The sequence below is a fragment of the Loxodonta africana genome, chromosome 1 (assembly GCF_030014295.1).
Source record: "Loxodonta africana isolate mLoxAfr1 chromosome 1, mLoxAfr1.hap2, whole genome shotgun sequence".
Classification (NCBI taxonomy): domain Eukaryota; kingdom Metazoa; phylum Chordata; class Mammalia; order Proboscidea; family Elephantidae; genus Loxodonta; species Loxodonta africana.
In genome coordinates, this window is record NC_087342.1 from 89,853,995 (window position 1) to 89,875,730 (window position 21,736).

General features: G+C 47.8%; 2 protein-coding genes across 4 annotated transcripts; one reads left to right on the forward strand and one right to left on the reverse strand.

Annotated features, from left to right (window-relative positions):
• Window positions 1-308: 308 nt before the first annotated feature.
• GNL1 (G protein nucleolar 1 (putative)) lies at window positions 309-10,046 on the reverse strand. 3 transcript variants are annotated; one of them, XM_064283108.1, is made up of 12 exons: window positions 9,939-10,046; window positions 9,137-9,302; window positions 8,639-8,775; window positions 8,346-8,497; window positions 8,175-8,246; window positions 6,933-7,140; window positions 6,670-6,765; window positions 6,059-6,253; window positions 1,734-1,912; window positions 1,491-1,653; window positions 1,068-1,208; window positions 309-666 (listed from the first exon to the last, which is right to left on the reverse strand). In XM_064283108.1, exons 4-12 carry the CDS (start codon window positions 8,457-8,459, stop codon window positions 422-424), a joined length of 1,413 nt encoding a protein of 470 aa, XP_064139178.1. In that variant the 5' UTR covers window positions 8,460-8,497; window positions 8,639-8,775; window positions 9,137-9,302; window positions 9,939-10,046; the 3' UTR covers window positions 309-421. The 3 variants fall into 3 exon arrangements, with proteins under 3 accessions (XP_064139178.1, XP_003422507.2, XP_064139174.1); XM_003422459.4 differs by lacking the exon at window positions 9,939-10,046 and adding an exon at window positions 9,720-9,897; XM_064283104.1 differs by lacking the exon at window positions 9,939-10,046 and adding an exon at window positions 9,720-9,833 and having other exon boundaries at window positions 9,137-9,277.
• A 45-nt stretch (window positions 10,047-10,091) lies between these two features.
• Window positions 10,092-21,224, forward strand: PRR3 (proline rich 3). The gene is made up of 4 exons (XM_010601776.3): window positions 10,092-11,039; window positions 11,703-11,765; window positions 13,669-13,959; window positions 14,209-21,224. Exons 1-4 carry the CDS (start codon window positions 10,934-10,936, stop codon window positions 14,313-14,315), a joined length of 567 nt encoding a protein of 188 aa, XP_010600078.2. The 5' UTR covers window positions 10,092-10,933; the 3' UTR covers window positions 14,316-21,224.
• Window positions 21,225-21,736: the final 512 nt, after the last annotated feature.

The following is a 21,736-nucleotide window of genomic DNA, read 5'->3' on the forward strand; positions in this document are numbered from 1 at the left end:
TGGTTAAGCTGCTGGCTGCTAACCAAAAGGCTGACAGTTTGAATCCACCAGCCGCAACTTGGAAACTGTATGGGACAGTTCTACTCTGTCCTGTAGGGTTACTATGAGTCAGAATCAACTCAGCAACAATGGGTTTTTGGTGGGTTTGAAGGTGCAGGGTGGGAAAGTGGGCAGAGGAAGCAGCTTTCAGGGCCTTAGAACTCTTAAGAGAACTTTTCCTTAGCAAAGAGAATGCACAAAAAAAGGAGAGAAGTTTTCCACAGTTGTAAGCCTGAACCAGCCGCTGTCACCTCAGTCCATCTGGGGAAGGGGATACAAAGCAGACAATCTTTATTCACAATTGGGGCGGCAGAGGGGAGATAACCCCAGGTCAGTCCAAAAGCAAAGATACTGGGTGGGGAAGATGGCGTGGCAGGGGAACTCAGCATTCGTCCTCACCCAGAAGGGCATAAGGGTTTCGGGTGGCCAGGCTGGACCCTGGAGCTGAGGTTGGGGTGTCCTCATCCCCTTCCCCCTCCTCATCTGCATCCCTGTCTTCGTCTCCCTCCTCCTCACAGGAGCTGCTCAGCTCTTCCTCTTCTTCCTCCTCCTCCTCATCACCTGCCGGTCCCGCTCTGCCCTGCAAAACCACCAGCTCTGTGGTCTCTGGATGGGACTCCCAGGTGCCTGGGGAACCAAAACAAGAGGAAAAAAAAAAAGAGAGAGGAGAGTCTTAAGCAAAAGACTAAAGCCAGAGGAAGATGGAGAAGAGGCAAAGACTAAGAATAGCAATAATCTCTACAGCTGCGGGCATGCGTTCATTCATTCAGTCGATACTTGTGTGCCTCCCATGTGCAGGCACTGGTCAGAAGCTTTGCACACATTAATTCCAGTCTTTATCACAACCTTGTCAGGGGGGCACTTATCACCCTCATTCTGAAGACCAGGAAACTGTCAGAGACATGAAGTAACACAGAGCAGGCCCAGAGGTGAGGAGCCCAGGTCTGGCCTTTGCTGTCTGGCTGCAAAGCCCCCACCCTCTTGCCTACACAACAGCAGGGGGCTGGGGAAGAACCTGGCTCTCTGACCTTTCTGTTCACTGTAGCCTGGGGGATGAAAACACAGGCTTAGGCGGCCGTCTACTGCCAGCCACAGGAGGCTGTTGGCTGCTCTGTACACGTCATTCCGAGCAGCCCTGGCTGTCTTGTAACCACGTTTCTCTGCCCAGGCTGGAGGGAGAAAAGAATAATAGGAGAGAAGCCAGTTAACCAGGTCCCAGTCACCATCACGCCCACTCCCATAACACAGTCCTTCCAGTTTCCTAAGAACATTCCAGGCCAGAGATCTTGTTTCCTGTGGAACAGAAATAAAGGATTGGGTGGACAGTTCTTCATCGATGGCACAATCTCTGAGAAGAGGAAAGGAGATAACACAGGGTAAATGGCAAGGCCAGAAGGCTGGCAGGTAAGGGGGAGCAGGTGATGCCAGGTGGCGAGACACATGGAGCCCACCTTCACAGATGTCCCAGGCACACCAGGGGTGTTCTGCTGAGGGGTCCTCAGCCTCTGGGTGGCGCAGGTGGAGGAGGGCCTGCACAGGGATTCGGGAGGCCAGATAGCCCACAGCTGTATATGGCTCCTGGATTTGGGCGATGGGGTAGATCCCTGCCAGAACCTGAGGGAAACAAGAGCACTCAGCCCTCTTCCTCAGCTTCCCACTTTCCCTCCCTATCCCTGCTCCCTCTGCCCAAATACCTGCAATTGCCTGGGGAGGAGAGAGGGGAAGACAAGGCCTGGGCAGTCGCAGAGCTTTACAGAGGGGGTGAGGAAGTAGGTCTGAAAGTATCGGGTATGGCCCGGTGTTCTGGAGACACTCACAACCTTCCGCCCCACCAGCCCGTTGATCAGCGAGGACTTTCCCACGTTGGGGAAACCTGAGGAAGGCAAGGAAAACACAAGGAAAGTTAACATTTCACAGGTCCTCACTCTGTGAGGGGCAGGACTTGGTTGATGCCTTAGTTATACATGGAAGGGGAACTAAAGTTCAGAAATAAAGAAAGCAGTGCAACACAGAACAATACAGGTTGCAGCTCACACTCTGGATTGCCAGAGGTGAATCCTGGCTTCTCTACTTACTAGCTTTTTGACCTCAAGGCGATTTACTTAACTTCTGAGCCTCTGTTTCCAATTTACAGTGCAGATACCCTCTACCTCAGAGTAGTCAGGATTACGTGAGTAACAAACACAACTGCGTGGTCAGTGCCTGCAGTAGAGAGCAAGTGCTCAAAACAAGTGAGATATACATCTCGTGATAACTATCGGTAATTTGTCTGAGGAGAAGACTGGAAGCCTTGGCTCACTGTAGCTCTTCTCACAACCACCAGCACCATCATTCTGGCTGACTTCAGTACCTGCATGAAGCTCCTGTACAGCACACCAGCCTCTCAGTGCCTTGATCTCACTTCTAAACATCATTTCCTTCACCACCCCCCAGATACCCACTGCATGGTCGCACCCCGGACTTGTCAATTCATATCCCCAAAGTCTCAGTTTCAAGCTCCTCTCTCTCTGCCCTTATACCCCACCTTTTCAGCTTACTTATTCTGGTTCCACCATTCCAATAACTCTTTGACCCTGGCCCTAGTACAGTAACACTCATCAATACCTGACTCACGGCCTCACTTCCCCTCTTACACAACTTAGATTCTACTAGCCAGCTCTACAGTCAGTCCCTTTCCTAGACCTTGAACTCCCTGGTCCTGCCCCTACCCGCCACCTCACCTGGCAAAACCCCAACCCTGTAAAATGCAACTCTCTACCCATTCGGCACCTGCCCTGAGCAGCTGAATGTGGCCAAGCAAGGTAGATGCATGCCATCCTGACTGTGCCCCATTTATAACACACTGAAGTATCTCCTTTCGAAGGAAGAAGAAAGGGAGAGAGGATAAGCGGAAAGGAAGGAGGGAGGAACCGTCCTTTGACAACCCCCACCATCCCCATTTCTCCATCCCCTTTAGGGTAAAACTTAAAAGATGTCTATTTTGTCACCACTTCTTCAGGCCATCTTTGTTGTGACTATAAGCCATATAGCATACATAAAAATGCATAAAACATCAATGCACAGCCTAATGAACCACATATAGCCCAGCTCTGGGTGCAGTGTAGTACACTTCCTCAGAGGCCCCATTCATCCCTTCTGGATCATAACCCTCTTCTTCCGCACATGTGAACCATTTTCCTGACTTTTGAGAGATTTCATTCCTCGTGGAGTTAGAAACCAATGTCCCAAACCAATATGTGTATTAATGGTTTAATGAGAAACTAATTTACTTTGTAAACCTTCATCTAAAGTACAATAAAAAAATTTTTTTCAACTTAAAAAAAAGATTCCATTTCTTATTTTTCATTTAAGTTCTATTACCTGTGTATCCCTGAACAATGAAGTTTAACTTTGCAGCTTTCAAACTATGGACTCACACAGTGTGCATTCTGTTACGTCTGGTTCCTTCTGTGAAATGTTATGTGGGTTCACTCATGTTGTTGCACATCCTCTCATTGGCCAACCACAATCTGGATTTCCTCTCCACCACTGCACTCCAATCACTGATCTGCTCATGGTCAAACCCACTGGTCAAGTCTCTGTTCTCACATCTTGACCCATCAGCAACATTTGACACAGCTGATCCCTTCTTTCCTCTTCAAATACTTTTTTCATTGGACTTCTGAGACACTCTCTAGGCTTTCCTCCCTCTGGCTTCTCCTCCTTTTCCCAACCTCTAAATGCTGGCTTGTCCTGACCCAGTCCTTGGCTTTTTCTTTTTCACCTACCTCCTCTCCCACACCTCATCCAATCCCATGGTTTTAAATATCATTTATATCTACCAGTGCCTTCCCACATTTAAATTTCTCCCAAATTAAAATCTCCAGCTCTTTTCTCTCCCAAACTCCTATACTAACTGCCTAGTCAACATCTCCACTTGGGATCTTTAAATGAATCTCAAATTTAATTTTTGATTCTCTCCCCTCCCCAACCCCTCCAAATCTACTCCTCTCCCAGTCTTCCCATCTCAGTATTCCCACTTGCTCGGGCCAAAAATCTCGATGTCCTTCTTTACTCCTCTTTTTCTCTTATACCCCAAATGCAACCCACCAGCAATTTTGTTTGGTCTACCTGTTTCACCACCTCTACCTCTACTACTCTACTCTTAGAAACTCTTATTTCTCCTCTGGACTACCGGAATAGCCTCCGTTGCTTTCTCTGCTTCCTTTCTTGCCACCCCACCCCCTACCAAGTATTCTCTATTCCACAGATAAACTTTAAAAAAGGAAATCAGAGCCTGTCATTCTCCTGCTCAAAACCCACCACTGACATCTCATCAAACTTAGGATAAAATCCAAAATGCCTTCTAATAATCACAGGACCCTACGAGATGTGGGCCCCAGCGACCATTCTGACCTCGTCCCCTGATACTCTTCCCTGGCTCCCTCAACTGCAATCCCGCTGGCCTCAGAATCACCAAGCTCATTTCCACCTCAAGAATCTTTCACTTGCTGACCCCTCTTCGAAGGCCTTTTCCTCAGACCTCTGAACGGCTCACTTCCTCTCATCACCCAGGTCTCTCCTCAGGAGGTTTTCTCCTCCTAGTTGCTCTCTTTCCCCTTTCATTGCTTTATTTCCTTAAATAATATGATATCAGATTGCCAATCTATTTACACACAAAAAACAGCTTTGTGAGGATAGGGATATTTTCTGCCATTTTAACACTAACATATTCAATCCCTGCAATAGCACCCGACACCTGGTAGGTACTCAGTAAATATGTGTTGGATGGATAAGTGAACGAGAGCTGGAGGGGAACCCGAACTCACGATTGCCTATGCCAGAGGCAACACTCTCCCTATCACACCACCATGAACACAGACAGTTCACTGCAAGGCTCCTGAGGGGGAGCAGAGGCCCCATGTGAGGGAGAGCCTAGGCTCAGGGGGTGGAGGAAAGTTGGGGTGCAGTGACTAAAGAGGGAGCAATCTGTCAGCACTCAGGCAGGTTTTTTCCAGGACAAAAAGGAGACTGAAAGATAAGAAAAATCTGGAGTGTTTCCTAGGAGCCCAACTATCTACTCCACTCTCCCAACTTCTTCTGGGCTGGGTCCTTTTTGGTTGCAATATCACCTCAGACATAACTATGCCAAGGTCTCTCCTAAGCTTTCCAACAAATAAAATTCCAAGGAATCCCACTCAAAATGAAAAGGGGCTCTAGGCTCTAATCATACATTCCTTTCTCACCACTGAGAGCAGAGACAAAGCTCTTGGTTAAGGGAAGCTTCTCACTGACAACAGACTTACAGGGTTAAGACACTAAAATAAATTAATACTTGCTGAGCTAGCATTTAATGATCACTCTACTGTCGAGAGTCCTAGTGGCGTAGGGGTTAAGAGCTCAGCTGCTAACCAAAAGGTCGGCAGTTGAAATCTACCAGGCGTTACTTGGAAACCCTTCGGGGCAGTTCTGCTCTGTCCTATAGGGTCGCTATGAGTCAGAACCAACTCGCAGCACCTAACAACGACTTCTATGGACTCATTGCTACAGTTGAACATAAGTATACATAAAATTAATTAATTTGTAAAACTTATATATAAAAATCACTTATAACAGTGCTTGATGCATAGTAAGCACTTCAACAGTGTTAAGCTCTAATAACAATTATTACTGCTTTTACTACTGACTATTTATCAAGCATCGTTAGACAGTCTCAACACTATTCCATTCATTCCTCACATCCATTCTTTTAATTAGGTATCAACATCCTCATTTTTAAAATTGAAGCAACTAAGACTCAGAGCAGTTAATGAGCTTACTCAAGGTCACACAGCTGAGAAGAGTGGATTTTAACTCAGGTGTGCCTGTGATCCTGCCAGGACAGCAGATGGCCTCCTCCACCTTGTCCACTACCACCAGCATAGGTCACCCCCTCAGAAGCCCTGAGGCCTAATTAGGCCTGATCACCAGCCCTCTTTTCCAAATATTGAAACTCTGTGCCTTCAAGAAGGCCACCATGCCCAGGCCACTGCTTTCTTACCCACACAGCCGATGGTCACCACCCCATCCTTGTAGCGCTCCCGGGTTGGGCCGATTGGCTCCATTGCTGAATCAGTCTGCTGCTCCACCAGGACTGCCGGTGCATCATCCTCTTCCTCCTCCTCCCCAGATCCATTACCCCAGGTGGCCCCTGCCAAGTCCCGAGCAATCTTCTCCCGCCAGCTGCTCAAGTCCACTATTCAGGGAAGAAGAAAATGAAGGAGGTTCTTCCTGGGGCCACTGTGTATGATGACACAGACTGTCTACTGCACAGCTTATGGGATTGGCGCCCTCTGGAGTTAGGTAGCAGCAGCCTGGGCAACAGCAGGCCAGAAAATCTCCCCAGCCTTCTCGTAAACCCACCCCTAGAATCAATTGCATTTCTCTGCCTGGATTTCTTAAGAATACTGAGAAGACTAAAGGCACCAAACCCACTCAGATGCCTACTTACCTGCTGCTTCTCTGGCCCCACCAAGTCAGCCTGCTCCCTATTCCATCCCTCCCTCCGGCCTCTCTCACACTTTCCATAATAGAGGGACTGACTTCTGGAAAGGTGGGCCAAATAACTCCAGGCCTTGGGTGTCCCACAGTGAACCTCTGAGGCACACACACCTTTCCCCGCAGTGATGGCTTCACAGGCTCTCAGCAGCTGCTCCGGTCCCAGGGCCCGAGTCCACCCTCTCCCTCGCTTCCGACTCTTCTTCAAGACTAAGGTCAGATGGCACAAAAGGTTAATACCCAGGCTTCTGTATCCCATCTCTGCCACCAACATGGGCCCAAGTTCATGTAATCTCTTGTCAACATGCCTCTCTGCTGTCTCCTTGGTCCCCTGCCACCCCACCTCTCCCACGGTGCCCTTGTCATTGCCTACTCACCACTACCAGGGTCCTGTGGGAAGCGGATATCCCGAGGGAAAGAGGTGAAAAGGACAATGTGGAGCTGAGGGTAGTGTTGGTGGAAATAGTGCTTCCAGGCAACCACGAGAGCTGGCGAGGCCAGGTCCACCTTGTTCAGGACAAGCACCAGGGCCAGCCCAAGTTCTCCAGTCACGTACTCATAAAGTGCTGGCGGGAAATTCACAACCTGCAGCAGGGTTGATAAAGGGATGGAGCAGTGAAGCCCAGAGTCCTCTGCCTCCAGCTCCCTACTCACCAGGCACAGCTCGGAGACAAGGCCCTTGCGGTAGCAGATTCTGTGGCAAAAATGGTAAATCAGCCAAACCAAGCAAAAAAGACAAAGCAGAGGTTAGTAATACCAGTGCCTGAGTCTCTAGGGGGCTTCCTGCAGGTTATGATTAGGAATAGAGATAAGCCAAAAATAAGACAAACAAATAGTAACACCTAGCACAATGAGGTAATGGATGGGATCAGGAACACGAAGATGGGATTAACATAGAAATTAATACATGTTTTCCTGTGCATACAACTATAGACTTGTTTGTACGCGCACATATGTACGCATAGGTGTGTGTGCATATGCATTAGACATGTGTGACCACGTATGCCTGTACATGTGCAGATGTACACCTGTGTATGTGTGTATGAATGTATGTATATGTGCACATGTTAAAGATCTCCAACCTAAATGGTCCCACAGACCTCTCTTTCTCATCGAAGGAGAGCAGTAAAGTAAAAAAGCCAAGGCTTGCAAAAGGTCTCTCCAATACCAGAGTCTACAGCCTTAACCACTACCCTTGCAATCTAGGTGAGGCTAAGTCCTATAGCAACTGAGGTGGTGGTGCTAGAGAAATGAGATAAGGAAGAAAGAGCATCTTTGGGGGGGAGGGTAGGAAAAGCCCCCAGTCGCCTCCGTAGAATCTCTTAGAGTTCCCCACTGTGACTTTCTATTGGCCTACCTCTGGTGGGCTGGGAAACAAGATATACAATTATTTGTCAAAAGAAGGGGAGAAGGAGATAGCCAGAGAAGGAGTGACAAGCTATGACAACAGATGAATAAAGAACTGAGTCCCTGACTGCAGACATCGGCGCAGGATAGAGAGGCTAGAAATGAAATGAGATGGCTGTCTCCCAACTCCTGCCTCTGACCTTTATTCCATAAGAACCTTCCTCCCCCTGGCCTACCTTCACTCTCCACCCTCCCCCCCTTCCAGTACTCACTGGATGTCGGATATCAGTGATGAGCAAGACAATGTCAGACATCTCTAACACTCGCCACAGCTGCCTCCATGTCTGAAGAGACAAGAGATGGTAGAAGAGAACCTGAGTCCAGAGCACCCCCCCACCCAAATCAACTTGACCATGGGTCTCTACACCCAACTCTAGTCTCACCTCCAGATTGTGCTCAAAGTAGCTGAGTTTCTCAGAGGTGTAAGCCCCATGAATCTTCCCAAGATACTCCTGGAAACTCCGTTCCTCCTGACTCATGAGTTGCTCCTTAGACATCTCATAACTCCAAGGAGGACGTCGGGGAAAGTCCAGGACTTGGAAACCAAAAAAAGTCCAAGTATGAAGATAGTTTCAGGACTCAAGGGTGCATCCCAAACCCTGCCTTCCTCAGTCAGCTCTGGCCCTTCCAAACTCCCTCCCTGTGCCAAATATCCTGGTGTTGACCTCTCCCTCACCTGAGCCAGGCTGATAGACCTCCTTGATGTCCAGCTCCAGCACCTCGGCACTGACAGGCTGTAGCACTTGTTCTCGGGCTGCTCTCTTTCTCCTCTCCACCTCCTCCCTGCTGTCCCGCTCAAAATGCAGCCGGTATCTAAGGAGACAGGGGCCAGGCATCCAGTGCAATCCTGTGGCCACAAACTCCATCTTCTCTCCTCTTGGACCAGCACCTTCTCAAAGCCTTCCCTCCACACTTGTTCAAATTTCCTCTCTTGGTTTGCCTTCCTCCAAGTCCCTCTTTCACGGATATTCGGCCTTCCCCTAAGCCTCACCCTCCTACAGCCAAAATCTCTCCACCCTCTAAAAGAGATGACTGTGGACCGCTAGAGGCATCCCAGCCCCACCTACTCCACTTTCAAGCCTCCACCAGCAGCAGCCCGCTTTCCCCTGGCGTTCTGATTTCCGGGTAGGCGGGGAGGCCCCGACCGGCACCCCCTCCCTCCGCCCACCCTCACCGATTTGGGTCGTAGCCTCGCGGGCCCAGCCCCTGGGAAGGCTGCTGGTTGAGCCTGCGGATATGATGGGTCACAGACTCCCCGTCCGAGGTATCGGTTTGCTCCTCTCGCCGCTCCCGGCTCCCGCTGCGGCTGTTGGAACTGGAGCGCAGCCCATCTTGAAGCCCTGCTGGGAGGGGCCGGTGACGCCAGCGCCGGCCGGTTCTCAGGGGCCATAAGATCCCCCTCCCCAGGCGGCCTGGCTCCTCCTCACCCCACCGCACCTCTTTCGAGGCCGGGCCCTTCTAGTCAGTCGGCCCAGGACCCCCCCGGAATTGCGTGAGGGGACTCACCCCTCCTCCAGAGAGCTGCGGGGATGGCGCCCCGTACGAGCTGAAGGGATTCCCCTCCCCCAACTCTCTCTCCTTCCCCATCCCTTCCAGATGTCGGGGGGCTAAGGTGGAGGAATCTCCTCTGCGATCGCCGGCGCGGGTCGTCGCGCGCTCCCCCCCTCCCACGCCCCCCAGAGGTGCGGAGGGCACACCTCTCCCTCCAGATGTGCGGGAGCCCGAGCCCCGCCCCCTCCTCCTGCTCCCTCGCTGACCTCGCTTCCGCTCTCGCTTGTCCTGCAACTGCTTCTTCTTCTGCTTCACGCTGAAGGGCTTCTTCCTCGGCATGGCCCGGACCAGACACCTGGCCCGCCCTCCGCCGAGCTCCCTCCGCCTCAACTGACTCCCCCCCGGCAGCCCCCGCCGCAGGGCCCCGGGACCCTAGAAGGGGCGGGGCTAGCAGGTGACGTCAGCGGGCGGGCCGGGCCACTCACCGCGTCGGCCTGACTGAAAGGCGGACAGGGCAAATACAGTCACTTCCCTCCAGGAGCGTGGCGAGAGGATGATGCCGCGTGGCCTACCCGCGCATGAGAGCCGGTCGCACCGAGAGGGCGCAGCGGCGGCAAGGAAAGAGGTGCGCGTGGGAGGATCGGGCTAACTTCGTCACGGACGCTACCAACTCGCTATCGGAGGAGGGGAGACGTATGTCATCACTACCTTGCGCGGCCGGCGAGAAGCTACCACTCACCTGGAGGGGGAGGCGGAGCGGAGGGCGGGCCCTACCACCCAGGGGAGAAGGGGGCGGGGACACATAGAAGCTCCCTTACCAACCCGGAGGCTTGACCTTAGTGGAGAGCCGAGACGGCGCGTCCCAGGAGTGAATACAGGTTGCTGGGCTACAGCTAGGGGCCGGGGCAGAGGTCCTGAAGGGCAGGTGGCGATCTGAAGAATCTCGGGCGCTGCTCTGCTGGGACCCAAATTCTTTGTGAGAATGATGACAAGGAGCGAGTTTACAGATTTATGTATAAGCGCGGGCGAGGAGGAAAACCTACATGGGATAAAGACTTTCGGAGAGAGGTCAGAGGGCACGAAGTTGTGCCTGCAGCTGTTACCATGGTAACCGGGTACCGGATGTGGCGATCTTAGGATGCGACAGCCCTCGCTTCTCAGGCCTCCTGGCCCAAGACCCTCTCGACTATATGGCACACTGTGAGGAACGGGTTGTGGTGTTTTCTCTGCGGCGAGGAAGAATAGAATATTTTTTAAGCCTCTATAAAAACGCAGCAAAGAGAAGGTTCTACATCGCGTCCATGCCTGGCAAAGACCTGAGGATGCGGCTGCAGCAGAGGCTCCCCGCAGCCTTCCGGAAGTGAAATGGCGGGAGTCTCAGCCTCACTGTCCACCGTCCCCCCGGAAGCGGAAACAGAATCCCAGCTTGCCCCTTCCTCACTGCCCTCCAAATTCTACTGCAGCCATTCCCGCAGCCACGATGCCAAAACGAAAGAAGCAGAATCAGCAGCAGCAGCTTCCACCGCCGCAGCCCCCACTGCCAGAGCCGGGAGAGACTGGAGACGAGGACGACAGAAGTCCCATCGGTGAGGAGCCCGGGAGGTGCACCTGCCTGTCAGCCCGTCCTGGCGAGGGGCTAGGGGCTGACAAGGTGGGGAGGAGATCCTCTAATGGAAGAAGGAAGGGTGCACGCGCTGGGAGAGGGGGCCTATCTGGGATGAAGCCCTGAACGTGGAGTTCTCTTATTTGGACTTTCAACCTTAATCTGACCCCCAAACCTTTCTAGAGAAGGCAGGGAGGAGAGGATAAAGAGCTCGTGCGCGCAGCCGCAGAACGGCAGGGGAGAGGAGCCGAAGAGAGGTTGCAGATTGGGGTGACTAGGATGATTTGTGATCAGATTTTCACAGGAAAGGTGAAAGTGCAGCCTTTTCTCAGCTGCTCTCTGGGGGGGAAGGGATGGGAAGGAGAATCACCTGGGATGTTTTGAATATCAACACTGTAAGAAAAATAGAAAGTTGTCAGTATCCTTCCCACATTATTCTCCCCAGGGCTGAGTCTCTACTTTTTGCAAACCCTGACACAGCTTTGCAGAGAAAGGGCAGATAAGTGGAGTGAGAACTGGGCAACATGGCTGAGAATATATTTGGCTTTGTTGGTTGGACTAAGAAATGTGTAATAGAAGAAAAACACACGTAAGAACTCAGTCATTTAGTCCACTCTAGTGACCATATTTTCATGTCTACTCTCAGGACCACCCAGCCTTCTGGGCCCTCCCCCCATGGCCAATGGAAAGCCTGGTGACCCCAAGTCAGGTGAGAAGGAAGGGGCCCTGAACCTTGGATTAAATCCTAGAGAAGGGAGCAAGGGAGGGAGTAAAACCCAGGCGGGACCTTAAATCAAAAGACCAGTGCTTCTGTGCCTAAGTAAATGGAGAGATGTTGATAGTCACAGAGTGGAAACTCAATGTTGTAAAAATGTCATTTCTTCCCAAATTGATCCATAGTTTCAATGCATTCCCAGTCAGAATTCTATCATTTTCTTGTGGAGATAAAGATTCCACCTACATGTCAGAGTGATAAACTGCCAAGATAGTCTTGAAGAATAAAATAGAGGCCTTACTCTGAATATCAAAACTTAATTATAACAGTATGGTATTAGCACGGTGGTAGACCTATAAGTCAATAGAACAGCACAGAGCTCAGAAACAAGCCTACACGTATATGTATTATGATGAAGGTGGCATTAGAAAGGTGGTCTTTTCAGTAAATGGTGCTGGGTCAATTGTATGTTCGTGTGGGAAAAAACAAACTCTTAATCATAAAAAAATATTAATCATACTGGGTACAAAAATCAATTCCAAGTGGACTGTAGATCTATAAGTGTGAAAAGTAGAAGAATAATTCTAGAAAAAAGTTCTTATCACCAAGAAACACACACACTAACCGTAGAGAAAAGATCACTAAATTGAACTATGCTAAAAAATATAAACTTCTGTTTATTTAAGAGCGCAAAGGAGTCCCTGGGTGGCACAAACAGTTAAGTGCTCGACTACTGGCCGAAAGATTGGCAGTTCCAACCCACCCGTGGGGCCTTGGAAGATAGGCCTGGCAGTCTGCTTCCAAGGATCACAGCCTTGAAAACCCTAGGAAGCAGTTCTACTCTGCATATATGGGGTTGCCATAAATCGGAATCAACTTGAGGGCAACTAACAAAAAAACTCAAAAGGAAGCGATAGAGTGAGAGAAGATGTGTGCAATGTATGTAATCAATGTGGAGCTTGTATTAAAGAGCTCTTCCAGACAGTCTGTTAGAGAAATGGCAAAAGATGAGAACAGGCACCATCAGAAAAGAGGAGATCTGACTGGCCAATAACATGTGAATAAATACTCAACATTAGTCATCAAATGAATGCAAGTTATAAACAACACCACTTTTCACACTCGCCAGATGACTAAAATGAAAGACTGGCAATAGCAAGTGTTGTCAAAGATATGGAACAACTGCCAGTGGGAGTACAAATTGGTACAACCACACTGAAAAAAATTGACATTAGCTATTAAACTTGAACATACATGTACTCTGTGGCCCAGCAGTTCCTCTACTACGTATATACTCAACAGAAATGCATACATAATGTGTGACAAAGACATGTATAAAAATGTTCACAGCAGCATTTTTCGTTATAGCCCCAAACTGGAAACCACCCACATGTCCATCACCAGTAGAATGGATAAATAAATTGTTGTATATGCATGCAATGGGATACTACACTGCAATGAAAATGAACGAACTACTGCTACAGGCAACCAACCTGGATGAATCTCACAAACATGATGTTGAGCGAAAGAAGCCAGACACAAAAGAATGCAGACTGTATGATTCCATTTATGCGAAGTTCAAAAACAGGCAAAAACTAACCTATGGTGTTAGAAGTCAGGATAGTGGTTATCTTTGGGAGGAGGGCGGGATAGTAAGGGGCAGGGGCACATGGGGGGACTTATGAAGTGTTAATAAGGTTCTATTTCTTCACCTGGGTGGTGGTAACAGGTGTGTTTACTTTGTGATAATTGAGTTATATACTTAAATCTGGTGTATTCTTCTGTATGTATATTGTACTTCAATAAAAAGTAAAAATAAGATCAGGATTTCTGTATCGGGATTAAGCTGGCTATTGATCACCTTTCTGTGTCTTCCTCTCTTTGTTTCTCTTTGCAGCTCTTCATAGAGGTCCTCCAGGATCAAGGGGACCATTGATTCCACCACTGCTGAGTCTCCCACCTCCTCCCCGGGGTAGAGGGCCAATGCGGGGAAGCCTAGGTCCCAGATTTGGCCCATATGGTCATGGTTGGTGGGGAGTCAATGCTGAACCTCCTTTTCCTGGGCCAGGCCATGGGGGTCCCTCCAGGGGAGGCTTTCACAAAGAACAAAGAAACCCTCGAAGGCTCAAAAGCTGGTCTCTCATCAAGAATACCTGCCCTCCCAAAGATGGACCACAGGTTACGGAAGGTGAGCTCCATTATTTTTAGCCTGTACAGAGAATATCCATGACTCTTCTCCTTTAGGCTGTTCTTTTTTTTGCTTGAAGTAAAAGTCCTGAATGTTTCTTCTCCCAGCATAAAGACTACCATTCCAAAATAACCAGAAACGATAAGGAGTAGGAAATCTGACCTTCCTCTCTCTCTCTCTCTGCTTTTTGTGACATTTGTTTCTTTTCCTACTCAGGTTTTAAACTGCCCAATTTTCACTCGTTCACAGACAAATCCGACCGCCCCGTCTGCCGACACTTTGCCAAAAAGGGCCATTGTCGATATGAAGACTTCTGTGCCTTCTACCATCCAGGCGTCAATGGACCTCCTCTGTGAGACTGTGCCTTCCCATCCAGGCTGGAACGAGCCCTCTGTGACCTAGCGGCCATAATCTCCCTGTGGCCCTGTGATGGCTGCTGTGAGGCTCTCCGCCTGACACCCTGAATCAGTGACGCACCTATCCCCATCCATCACCTCCCCGTTTGGGGTCCAACGTTGTGTTTCATCACTGGTGCGCAGTGTGCGCTCTTGTGATCCGGCCTCGAGAGACTCGTCTTTGGGGCTCCATCTTTGCTCCCTTCAGCTGCCTCCTGGATCCTCTTCCCCCTTGCCAAATGACTGCTGAACAGGAAACCTCGTTGGTGCTGTTTCTCGTGCATCTGTCCACCCATACCCAGTATTGCCCTCTATTCCTGAGAGCCCTGGAGCAGTTTCCTACCATTCCTTTCTTCTAGCTGCTTGTTCGAAGTCCTTTTTATGTGACTCCCCCTGCCCCTAATGTTGTCAGCTGCTCTGTGAAACTCACCAGGTTGCCAGGCCTGGGGTCAAGTGTGAGTGACTGGTACAGAGTTACTCCCTGAAAGGCCACTCTCCCTGCTTTTGGATTTTGTAGTTTCTGTGTCAGTAGCATGAGCCCCATCGCTATGGTCTGTGATCACTGTGCTTTGTGAAGCTGTGCATCCCCTCGTAGCCTTTCTCAGTGTTTGTGGCATTTTTGTGGCTTCCCAACACTAGAGTACATTTTCTGCCAAACTGAGTGAGGCTCTTGGTGCCCTCTAGACTTTCCCACCTCCCAACACGGGAGAATTGTGAAACTTTCCAAGAGACTGCCTCCCTGGTCCTTCCATTCTTCTCCCAGTGTCAGTTATTCTGGGTCTGACAGGCCCATGAGACATCTTGTAAAGCCTCTGATGGGCCTACCCTGTCTCCTTTCCAGCCTGTTTTAGTTAGACTATGTCATTGTGAGGCCACCAGCCGTTTCGTTTGAATTCTGTGAATCTCCACCTGGCCTATCATCAGGTGGAACCTGGACAGTACTGTCGCCCTCTTCTACTCCTCTTCCCCTACATCCCTGGCACTGGTTGTTTTCTGTGAAAACGGCAGTGAACAGATGCAGTTTTGAAGTGGCCCTGAGGAAATGGGTCAGGAGTCATGTGGGCAAGAGGGAGGAATGAGAGCCGTTGGAGAACTGAGAATGACCTTTTTTTTTCTTTTTAACATTTTTTTATATTAGTAATAAACACAGTGGAAACAAGCATTTTCTTTAGTCCCTGTGTTCCAGTCACCTCTGGAGGTGCAGTGAGGTTATTCTGACATGGAGTCAGCGCTTTCTTCAGTTAGTCTGTGAACAGTGGTGGTGGAGAATGTCAAAGCTTAAATTTCTTCTAGTCTGAAAGAAAAAATGGGTTCCGTTAACCTATAGGCTTCAACCAAACCAGGCTGCATTATGTTCAAGGGTAAAGTTTATAGGAAAACGAAAGGACAGGTATCCATGGAGTAATATTCAGACATTTTACAACTGTTTGTAGGTTTGGTGTTTATGGAGAAGTAGTGGCTAAGCTTTCTTTTTTAAATATTTGTAGAGTGCCTGTGGGCCAGGCAACATACTGGGCACTAGAGACAACTGAGAGCCAAAACAGATGAATTTGAAATCTAAAGCAGGACACACATTCACCAAATAATTACAAATACTTGGAAAGTTAAACTGTCAAAAGTGCTGTGAAAAAGATGTGAAAGGAGTGTGTACAAAAGGGAATCAGGCAAGGAGATCACACAGACTCGCTCTGAAATAAAGCAGGAGGTGAAGTGGGAGAGAACGGTCCAGTCAAAGGTCTGAGATGAGCTAAGAGAATTACGGGAAGAGTGGAGGCAAGGCAAAGGTACAGGAGGCAGACCACCCAGGGCCTTGCAGAAGATAAGGATTTGGGTCTCTAAAACAAGACTTTGAAGAGTTAACCAGGTGGATTAGAAAGACCTTTTAGGATCAACTCTGATAATATATAGAGAGGTCCAAGCTTGGAAATGGAGGTTAAAAGGTACTTCAGTAGTCCAGGTGAATCATGGTGGCTTAGACCCTGGGTATTGGCAGTGCAGTTGGAGAAAAGTGAACCTTTGGAAATAAGTAAAAATGAAGTATTTTGAATTTCTTGAGGGTAGTTACGCAGAAAGGTATTGGAAGAGAACAAACAATGCCATTAATTTTGAATTATTGGGTCTGAACTGCCTTTTAAGACATCTAAGCAGAGATGTGAAGTAAGTAGTTGGATGTACAGGTTTGGTATTCAGATTAAAGCTAAAGACAAATTTGAGTCATCTGTACATAGGTGGTGGTTAAAGCCATGAGCACGGATATATTGATTCACTTAGTAAATATTAAGCACCTATTATGTTTCAGAAGGAAACCCAGGTAGTTTAGTGGTTAAGAACTGTAGCTGCTAACCAAAAGATCAGCAGGTCAGATCCACCAGTTGCTCCCTGGAAATTCTGTGGGGCAGTTCTACTCTGTCCTATAGGGTCGCTACGAGTTGGAATCAACTTGATGGCAAAGGGTTTAACGGGTATATTTCAGGAGCCCTGGAAGTACAGTGGCTAAGAGCTCAGCTGCTAATCAAAAGGTCAGCCATTCAAACCTACAAGCTGCTCCTTGGAAACCCTGTGGGACAGTTCTGCTCTGTCCTGTAGGGTCACTATGAACCAAATCGACTTGTTGGCGATGGATTTTTTTTTTTTAATTATGTTTCAGTGTAATCAGGTGTAAGTTCAGTTGTAACAGAAACCCAAACTTAGTATTAAAGCAAGATGGGAGTTATTTATTTTTCAAGTCAAGAAGAAGTAGTCTGAGGCATGTGTGACAATCATGCCACAAGATCCTAAGGTCTTTAGAGCCTCCTTCCCCCAGCTGTCAGAACCCCAATCCCTACGGTACCAGTTGTGATGGAGTCAACTCCGACTCATGGTGACCCCACGTGTGTCAGAGTAGGACGGTGCTCTGTAGGGTTTTCAAGCTGATTTTTCAGAAGCAAATTGCCAGGTCTTTCTTCTGAGGCACCTCTGGGTGGATTCAAAACTTCCAACCTTTCTTTTAGCAGCCGAGTGTGTTAATCATTTGCACCACCCAAGGACTTCAATCCCTAGGGTAAGACCCTCCTATTCACAATCTAAAATTAAGCTCTGGCTTCATCCGTGTCCCAAGCCTCAAGATGAAGGAAGGGACAGAGGACACCAGCTGTCTTGGAGGGAATTTCCTGAAAGCTAACCTACAGCTCTTCAACTTCCATCCATCTGGCTGTAACTTAGTCCCATGGCCAATACCTGTGACTAGCTGTGAGTGAAGCTTGAAAAAGTAGTCTTTATTCCAGACGGCCATGTATTTGGCTAAATATCGGGCTCTCAGCAGGTGAAAACATGTTAGAGTAGGATGAACAGCCACTCAACTGTGCTAAAATTTGGAGATAAAATAGAGAATAAGACAGTAAACGTATCAATGCCTTCCAGCCAAAGACCACCAGGAACACACCTATAGTCAAAGTTGGGGTTAAGCCACTGCATGGGTAACCATGAGACATCTCATTAAGAGAGGATTAGGATTTCCTGCCAATGCACCGCAAGCACAGCAACCATTCTTTCATCAGTGGAGGCTTTCACAATGCTATGATGCTGAACTGTTTCAGCAGAGCTTCTAGACTAAAATGGACTAGGAAGAAAGGCCTGGCAATCTACTTCTGAAAATCAGCCAGTGAAAACCCTACGAGCGTGATAGTCTGATTTGCAATCAATCATGGGGTTGTGCATTGTTTTGTTTCTTTCTAGGTGGTGTTGCCGTGAGTTGGGGCCACCTCAATGGCAGCTAACAACAGGAATGACACGGGATTAGGGCTTGTGTTAGGTGATTTGGGGTAAGGATTAAGGAAGCAGGGAATCATTCTGGGTCAGGTGCTGTCAGGAGGCGGAAGCCTATCTCAATAAATCTTATCTAGAAGGAGGGAGAAATGAAGCATGGTAAATGCTGTAACTGGTAAAGAAGCAGCAGTCACTCATTAGCCAAGAGGGGTTGGTATTCTGTGACTTGCACAGTGATGTTTTTGTCAGTGCTTAGATAAGGCTATGAAATTTGTCTCGCTTCATTCTGGTCACAGAATGACCTTGTTGGGTGTTGGCGTTCTGTGAGATTATGTTCAACGGGAGAACACCATGGCCTAGTTGTGAGCACCAGTCCACCTCCTAGCAACACCAAAACCTAGCTGCTAATATGAGGCCAGTTGCCAGTTTTCAGTGCATTTTTTTCTCAAAAGTAAACAAATGAATAATCACAGATTGTAATTAAGTACATGAAGGAAATAAAGGGGCTGTTATATAGAGAATAATGATTGGGGGCTAGTCAAGACATGGTTGTTGGAAAGACTTCTCTGAGATGGCCTGGGAAGCGAATATCAAGTGAGAAGAGAAGGCTCGGGACTTATCCTGGAGAAACTCTGACAATGGCCAAGTGGAGAAGGACAAGAGTGAGCCTGACAAGGAGACTGAGAAAAGATGGCTGAAGAGGCAGAGAGGAGAAATCTCAGCATGTGGTGTCATCTGGCTGCTTGCTGTGTGCCAGGTACCACGCTAAACTCTTTACATGAGTTGTCTTACTTAAGCCTCACATTCATTCAACAAATACTTTAGTGCCTACTCTAGAGCAGGCACTGTTTCAGGGGCTGAGGATGCATCAATAAAAAGGATGAAACTTACATTACTGGAAATGACAGACAATAAATATATGTGTAACATAATTTCAAGTAATAAGAACTTCGAAGAAAAACAGTGAAGAGATTAGTGACACGTGGAGTAGAACAGATTGACACCAAAATAGGGCTTCTTTGAGGAGGTAACATTTAAACAGAAACCTAAATTAAATGAGGGTGCAAACTATGTGAATATCTGTAGGAAGTACATTCCAGGGATGGGAACAGCAAGGGCAAAAGCCCTGAAACAAGAGTGAGTTTAGGGTGTCTGAGTAAAGATAGAAGGTTAGTGTGTCTACAGTGTGGGAAATGAGATCAGGAAGTTTGGCAGGGGTCCGAGAACACAGAGCCCTGTAGGCCACGATAAAGCATTTGGTTTTCATTCTAAATGAATGTTCTGAGCAAATAATTTACGTTTTTAAGATACTGCTGACTGCAGGTGTGAAGGATAGACTAGAGGATGAGAGAACTGCAAGGAGACAATTAGGGGACCATTGCGCTGGTCCAGGGAAGAAGAGATGACGAAGACGTGGCAGTGGAGAAAAGTGGTCAGATTTGGGATATGTTTGAAGTCTAGGTTAATAGCAAGTCTATCTTTCTAGTTGCTCAAGCCAGAAACCTGGAGTCATCCTTAAATATTCTTTCTGTCATATCCCACATCTATTAACAAAACCTGTTGTCTCTTTTTCCAAAATATATCCAGAAACTAGCACTTTTCACCACCTGCACTACTATCACTCTGGACTGAGTCACCATCACTTCCTAACAGGTCTCCCTCCTTCTGCCATTCCTCTCCTTCCCCCACCCCTAGTTTATTCTCCACACAGACCCCAGGGTCATCCTTTTAAAATGTGGATCTGGTCATATCACTCCTCTGCTCAGAACCCTGTGGTGACTTCCCATTTTAATCACAATAGAAACCAAAATCCTTAAGATAACCTACCCAGTCCAGACCCTGCTTTATACCTCTAAATAACTCTCCAACAACCTGTTTATAGTCATGCCACCCCAGGCCTAGCATGGGCTCCTTGCTGTTTGTTCCTCAGATGTGCCAAGCACACTCCTGCCATAAGGAGTTGCTCTAGCTATTCCTCCTGCCAGGGTCTTCTTCCAGATACCCATATGGCCAAAGCTCTCACCTTCTTCAAGAGTTTGTTTGAATTTCACCTTCTCACTGAGTCTCATGAACAGTCTGTTTAGTACTACAACCTACCCTCCTGATACCCTTTACCTTGCTTGGTATTCTTTTTTCCTATAGTATTATCTCCTCTGCTAGAATGTAAGCAAATATCTTTTATGTACGTTATTCAATGTCTATTCAAGAACCTAGAAGAGTGCCTGGCACATCCCATACCCTCAATAAATATACTTGTTGAATGAATGAAGTATTGCAGATGGATTGGTTGGGGAGGGGAAATGGAGAGAGGATGATTTTCTAGTTTTGGCCCAAGTAACTAGATGGAAGGTGTGTGATTTCCTGAGAAGATGAAGCCTGGAAGAGATGCAGGTTTGAGGAGTAAAAGCAAGAGTTCAGTTATGAATATATTTTGAGATACTTATTAGACATCCCAATAAGAATGTTCAACAAGCAGTCAGAGCTTGTAGCTCTGTAGCCTGTAGCCAAAGTTAGGACTGGTGAGAGACATTTAGGAATTTTCATCAGTTATAGATAGTGTTTAAAGTCATGACACATAGGTGATAAGTCTAGATAGAGAAGAGTGCCAAGAATCAAGCCTGAGGCACTTCAACATTCAGACCTCAAGAGGAGAAACCAACAGTGGAGAGTTAAAAGGGAACAGCCTGTAGTATAGAAAGGAAATCTCGAGAAAACAGCGTCCCTGAAGAAAACGAAGGCAGGAGTGGCCATCTTTATCAAATGCTGCTGAAAGGGTGAGTAGGATGAGATCAAAGAACTAGCCCCTGATCTGGTGACCTTGACAAGAGTGGATTCAGGGAATGGTGGGGACAAAAGAATGATTGCAGGGGTTTAAGCAGTGAATGCAAGCTGACAGAGCTATGACAGCCTTTTACCCAAGCTCTGATACCTATAAAATGATAAACATAAAAGTAAATCCAAACCTTGACTGTGGTGATGGTCTAATGAGTGTATACATAATGTAAAAATGTATCAAACTATACACTTTATGTGCAGCTTATTGTTGTTAAGTAAAGAACAAAATGACCTTTTGTGTCAGGTTCAGACTTTTCTGAGAGCAATAAATCAAAATGCCAGGTACAAACCTTGACTGAACAAAGTTTGCAAAGCATTCTAACTGCAGGAACTTACTCAGAAAAACAACATACCATTGAGTCATTTCTGACTCACCATGCCAGACACAACCAATTCCCACTGGACAAGTATACCTTTGAAACCAATGGCAGGAAGACCCCCCCTTTGTAAAAACCCTCCCTTCCTATAAAGACATACAAAAGACCTGATCATTGAACTTCTGTTGTGGAAATCTCCTAACTGCCTTTAAAAATCCTGTACTTTTGCTGCTTGATCTAGCTCCTCACCACTTTCAGTTTGAATTGTGCTAACAAACCTTTAAAACTGAGGTACTTGGCATAATAAAATGGCCGACACGAGCTCTGAATCAGAACTCCATTTTGTTACAAGCTCTTGCTCTTGCATTCCTGAGAAAGTAACCTTGACTTCTTTCCATTTACATGCATATGGCCTTGGGCCTCTGGCTGAGTGGGACCAGAAGCCCCTGGGCCTCTGTCAGTCATCTTAAACCAGCCTGGCTCTTG

Coding starts and splice junctions, on each gene's coding strand:
- GNL1 (XM_003422459.4), bottom strand. CDS start 9,792: ATGCCGAGGAAGAAGCCCTTCAGCGTGAAGCAGAAGAAGAAGCAGTTG. Junction 1,913..6,058: donor GGTGACCATCGGCTGTGTGG/GTAAGAAAGCAG, acceptor TGCCTTCCTCAG/GTTTCCCCAACGTGGGAAAG. Junction 1,209..1,490: donor TGCCTGGGACATCTGTGAAG/GTGGGCTCCATG, acceptor TTCTCCCTCCAG/CCTGGGCAGAGAAACGTGGT.
- PRR3 (XM_010601776.3), top strand. CDS start 10,934: ATGCCAAAACGAAAGAAGCAGAATCAGCAGCAGCAGCTTCCACCGCCG. Junction 11,040..11,702: donor GGACGACAGAAGTCCCATCG/GTGAGGAGCCCG, acceptor GTCTACTCTCAG/GACCACCCAGCCTTCTGGGC. Junction 11,766..13,668: donor GCCTGGTGACCCCAAGTCAG/GTGAGAAGGAAG, acceptor TTCTCTTTGCAG/CTCTTCATAGAGGTCCTCCA.